This window comes from Penaeus japonicus, unplaced genomic scaffold (assembly GCF_977035675.1).
Source record: "Penaeus japonicus unplaced genomic scaffold, GWHDUDI00000001_assembly GWHDUDI00000015, whole genome shotgun sequence".
Classification (NCBI taxonomy): domain Eukaryota; kingdom Metazoa; phylum Arthropoda; class Malacostraca; order Decapoda; family Penaeidae; genus Penaeus; species Penaeus japonicus.
This window is the reverse complement of record NW_028234417.1, coordinates 30610454-30615453: the sequence shown is the minus strand read 5'-3', so window position 1 is coordinate 30615453 and position 5000 is coordinate 30610454. Positions and strand designations below refer to the sequence as shown.

The 5000-nt window shown below is 45.5% G+C and overlaps 1 protein-coding gene across 17 annotated transcripts in view; it reads right to left on the bottom strand.

The window, feature by feature from the left end:
* Sap47 (Synapse-associated protein 47kD) overlaps positions 1–5000 on the bottom strand; it is a 174567-nt gene that overhangs the window by 29438 nt on the left and 140129 nt on the right. For all 17 annotated transcript variants that reach the window (XM_086544766.1, XM_043011205.2, XM_086544759.1 and 14 more), the window contains one exon: positions 4524–4661. In XM_086544766.1, the coding sequence (XP_086400892.1) occupies positions 4524–4661 (138 nt within the window). The remainder of the gene's footprint in view (positions 1–4523; positions 4662–5000) is intronic.

Below are 5000 nucleotides of genomic sequence, written 5' to 3'. Positions count from 1 at the left end.
AGCAGAGAAGAGGGAGAGAGGGAGAGGCGGGTTCGAAGGAAAGAAGGAAGGAAGAAGAGGGAGGAGAGAGAGGGAAAAGAGGGTGCGAAGCAAAGAAGACAGGGAGGAGGGAAGGAGGGATAAATATATACATATATATATGTATATATTTTATATATGTGTATATATATTGTATATATATATATATATATATATATATATATATATATATATATATATATATATATATATATATGATCCAAGAAGGGATATAACGAGAGAGATAGTTCAACAAAAAAGAAACGGATTGGACAGAAGGGCCGTTAAACAGACAGAGAGATTTTGGAAGATATAAATGCCCCATTAAGACGATCGGAATAGGCAATAGAAGCCATCCCCAGTTCGACCCATTGCACCACTCGCCGGGCCTTGCCGCAAGACCACGGCACTTGCAACACGGTATGCGGGCATCGACGTACGTCAAGTAAGGGTCACAACAGGTGCGTACGCAACCCAAGACGAGTGGTTACCCCTCCATGGCAACCAAATTATTACATAAGTACAAATAAAGGGCAGATGAACAAGCACACTATTTCTAACCAAGCGATTTATATGAATTGATATATTAAAGTTTAATTCACATCAATCAGTCGGTTAGATCTAGCCAACTGATTGATTTAGCTTTTATATATTAATTCATATCAATCACTTGGCTAGACATAAAAGACAGACATAGATTAAGATACACACACACACACACACAGATAGAGAGACAGAAAGATAGATACAGATAGATAGATAGAGAGAGAGATAAATATATAAGTGATAGGCCGATATGCTCCAGCCTTCACATCATAAATATCCTTGCAAACATATTTTATCCTCTTCCTTCCATGAAAAATATATGGGGAACTTTTCAGCCTCTTACTTTGTCGAAACCTCCATTTGTTAAAACAATGCAGTTCAAAGATGATAATAATAAAAAGACAAGACATATAACAAAAGAAAACAAAGCATGACTTTTGGCGTAACTATTTTTTTGCCAAATATATATAAAACGATCTTACTATCACACAGAGCTTAATAACTCTTCTGGAATCTTAAGCAAGGGAGACTGACAACGTCACTCGATCCCACACTTCGTCCAAGGCTTCGTCACGCCCATCCCCTTTCCCTTTCTTTCTCTCTCTCTCTCTCTCTCTCCCTCTCTCATTCACTCGTTCTCTCTTTCTCTCGACGCCCTTCTGCCTACCTCTCTCCCCTTCTTTTTCTTTTTTTTCTTCTCTTCTTTTTCTCTCTCCCTCTCCATCCCCCTCTTTCAATTCGTTTTCCCACCCCTTTCTCCTACCCTCTCACCCTCCCTACTTCTCTTCCCATCTTCCTCCCTTCTCCCCTCTCTCCCTCCCTCCCCCTCTCTCCCAACGCCGCACCATTCCGCCCACTCACCCAGCCGCCTTCGCTCGCACGCCCCCTCCCTCCCTCCCACTCCCATGCGTGGGCGGCGGAGCTTGTAACATCGGCTCTTCGATTCACACGCTATGCGGTGTCGTCTCGTCTTTTCGGGAAGCACACTGAAATTCATGTCTCTTTCTATAAGTGATATTCTTATCCTAATAAAGCTTAGGGTGTATATAGACATGAATACCTGCGTTGTCTGTCTGTCTGTCTGTCTGTCTGTCTGTCTGCCTGTCTCTCTCTTATAGATGAAATTCGTCCGCACACGAGTATCTCTTTTCCGCGAAACACACACCTTAAATATCACATCAACGTCTCGCTCAGAAGGTCATGTCATTGCAAATGTCAGTCAAATCTCTTTCTCTCTCTCTCTCTCTCTCTAGAAAAAAAATCACAGGCGCACACTCTCGTTGCTAAATCGCTACCGAAAATTCTATTGATTCTTCAATACATAACGAACAAGTCACTCAATCTTTCCCCATTTTGAATATGGTATATTTCTGGTTGTCTATTTTATGGCAGAGGCTACGGCACAGACAGTGGAGGAACTCTGTGCGGAGTAATGAATTTAAGACACAATTAGTGTAATGAAATCGGTTTATATAATCATAAAAAAAAAGTTCAGCGCACGCCAATAATGCCAATTAGCGGTCGGCAGTCGTTTACGAGAGTTAATTTGGTTAATTACATAAAATCACTCGATGACGATATATCAATAGCAAAAGAATAATTCCAAAAGTAATATAACAAATTATTAATATTACTACAATACATCACATTTACTTTTTGACAAATAAGCGGAGACTCGGTAGAGAAATATCACGTTATAGACGGATAAATATCACTTTACTCAGAAGCTCCCTTGAAACATGATGCTGAGTCCATAGTTTTAAAACGTGACTCAGACGTGACACCCCGCGACACACATCGGTTCTACGCTAGTTCCAAGAATCGTGGTGTTGCAGAGAAAGGTCGTCCGGGAAGCAGCATGGCGAGGAGGACATCACCAGGGATCTGACGTAGTCCTGTGGTGCAATATCCCAAGGAGGATTGCAAGGGGGAACACTTGCCGTGGTGAAACGAAACGTTCTCATGATAGGTTGCGGGAATCTTGTCCAGCTAATGAGGCGGGAGTGCCCCATGCACGGACGGAACTGGGAGACAGAGAATTTGGCACCCGGGGATGATAGGTTTAGAATCAAACACACCATGGAGAAGGAATTTCTTCTTGTAATAAAGTCTACCCGCGGGAGATAAGTGAGGGCGATCTCTGCCTGAGCTTCGCAACGTTGCCTGGGACGAATCAACTCGATCGAGAATGCCACCGCTTCTTGCTGACGTCGAGAAAGACCAGCCACGTTGACGGGCGTCTTCAATAAGAGAGAGAGAGAGAGAGAGAGAGAGAGAGAGAGAGAGAGAGAGAGAGAGAGAAAAAAAATAGGTTCGTCAGCTAAAAGGACAAACTTTCTGTCCAATCTTGCTCCCTTCTACTCTCGGTATTTTCATTCGATCTGTCCTTCTCTCTCACTCAAAATATCTGCCTGACTCCAGATCTTTCGCTCTCTGTCTCGTGTCTATGTCTATGTCTGTGCGCTTGCTTGTCTTTTTCCTTGCCATCCGGAGGTGGATTGCACAGGACTCGCTCCAACGACCCGAAGGACAAAGAGAAGATACACGGAGGAATGGATCAGGCGAAAGGAAGAGGGAAAATGTTGAAGAAAATGACACTTGACAACACAACTTTTGATGTTCTTTCCCGACTGCGCTCGTCACACTTTGCCCGCCCCCCCCCCTTCTCCCTCCCTCCCTCCCTTTCCAATTCGACGAATTAGAAACGGGGACGAGGATATCACTTCCGCGGGTCTATTACGATCGTTCTGGCTGGCGAAAATGGACGTTATGATAACCGGCCGGAGAGATGGATATTGGCTACCATCGCCATTGCTTCTGATGGACATTAACGGCCGTTATGAGTGGTCGAGACGGACCTTCAAACCCGGCGCTGATTGGCTGGCTCTCGCTTGGGTGCTAAAGTCTTTTTTATACGACTTTAGGATATTTCACCCATCTATCAATTGATTAATCTATTCTTCCGGAGTCATAAAAAGAGGGTGACACATAGAGGGACTACACGGATGCCATGTCATGCACCTGCGTGACACCTGACACCTAGCCGTGAGAAGCGACGGTAATGCACAGGCATGCGCGGGGACAGGAAGGGAGATAGTCCGGCACGTTTTGGCGTAGACAGAGAGGAAGTTGCCGCATAATGACATGTTTGGATGCGGTAGTCATGGCAACTCGTGCAAGTTCATCACCCGAGAGGCGGCTTCCATCACATTCCCGTAACGAAGGTGATGATGAGCGCGGGAGGGGGGTTGGGAGGGGGGTTGGGAGGGGGGTTGGGAGGTGGTAAGGAAGGGGGGTAGGGAAGGTGGGATCCAGGCAACTCTATCCGGTGTTTAAAAAATAGTTATATCATTTTTATTTTCGCGAAAATAATTACAATCATTATCATCACGTCACTGCCTTTCCCGGGGCCAAAAAAATAAGCTAGCAACAAATATTCCTCCCTTGATTATCTTTTCAGGTGGGAGATAGTTGGGGTAGGGAGGTAAGTGGGGGAGGGAGGGGGTGAGGGTTGAGATATTGGTGGATTAAGTTCATCACTTGGGATCATCCTAGATCGACCGAGCAGAGACCCCGAACTTTTCTTGTTCCTTACCGAAGACTTATTAAACTATAACTTCATACCTTTGGCACACACACACATATCCACCGAGACAAAGCACAGACACACACACACACACACACACACACACACACACATCTATCTATTTACCTCTGTATACCTACATCAAAATAACTGATCCCCCTTCTCATCTCCTCCTTAGTTCCCTCCCCCTCCAGACCTCTCCTCTTCGACAAGGATGTTGCATCCCCTTTCCCCTCCGTCGGTGAACCAGCAACAGCTGATACACCGACTCGGCGTCATTCCACTCGCACTCGACCCCAACTGACCCCATTTGATGCTTGTCAAAGCAGTGTCCCTCAGACTCCTTCGGACTTGAACACGAGCGGGTACTCACGGTGGAGAGAGCCAGGATCTCCTCCTTGAGGCCTTCCTCGTCGGGGTAGCCCACCCATGGGGGCAGAGCCTCGCCGCCCTTGCCGCCCTTAGCCTTGATGAATGCCTCCTGCTCCTTGTTGAACTCACTCAGCAACGTCTGCAACAGAAACAAAAGAAGATTAGGTTATATTCCACTTGATTCGAGAAGATACAATAAGCAACATAGCAATAAACATGTATAGACCATCACCTCGATCCCTGAAACGCGATACTTCGATGAATCTCTATATAGCATTTAATAACATATTATGGTTGCATAGGGGAGCAATAACAAAAGATAAGCGCTGTTACCGTGCAGGATTAATGCTCCTCCCCCCATCTCACCCATGCACAATAACACCATTGCAACACCATTCAGTCTCCCTCCACGAGATCTCGAGCAAAACCCGCTACAAGTCCCGTCCTTTAAAGGCACTAGGCCTAACAACCGAGACAA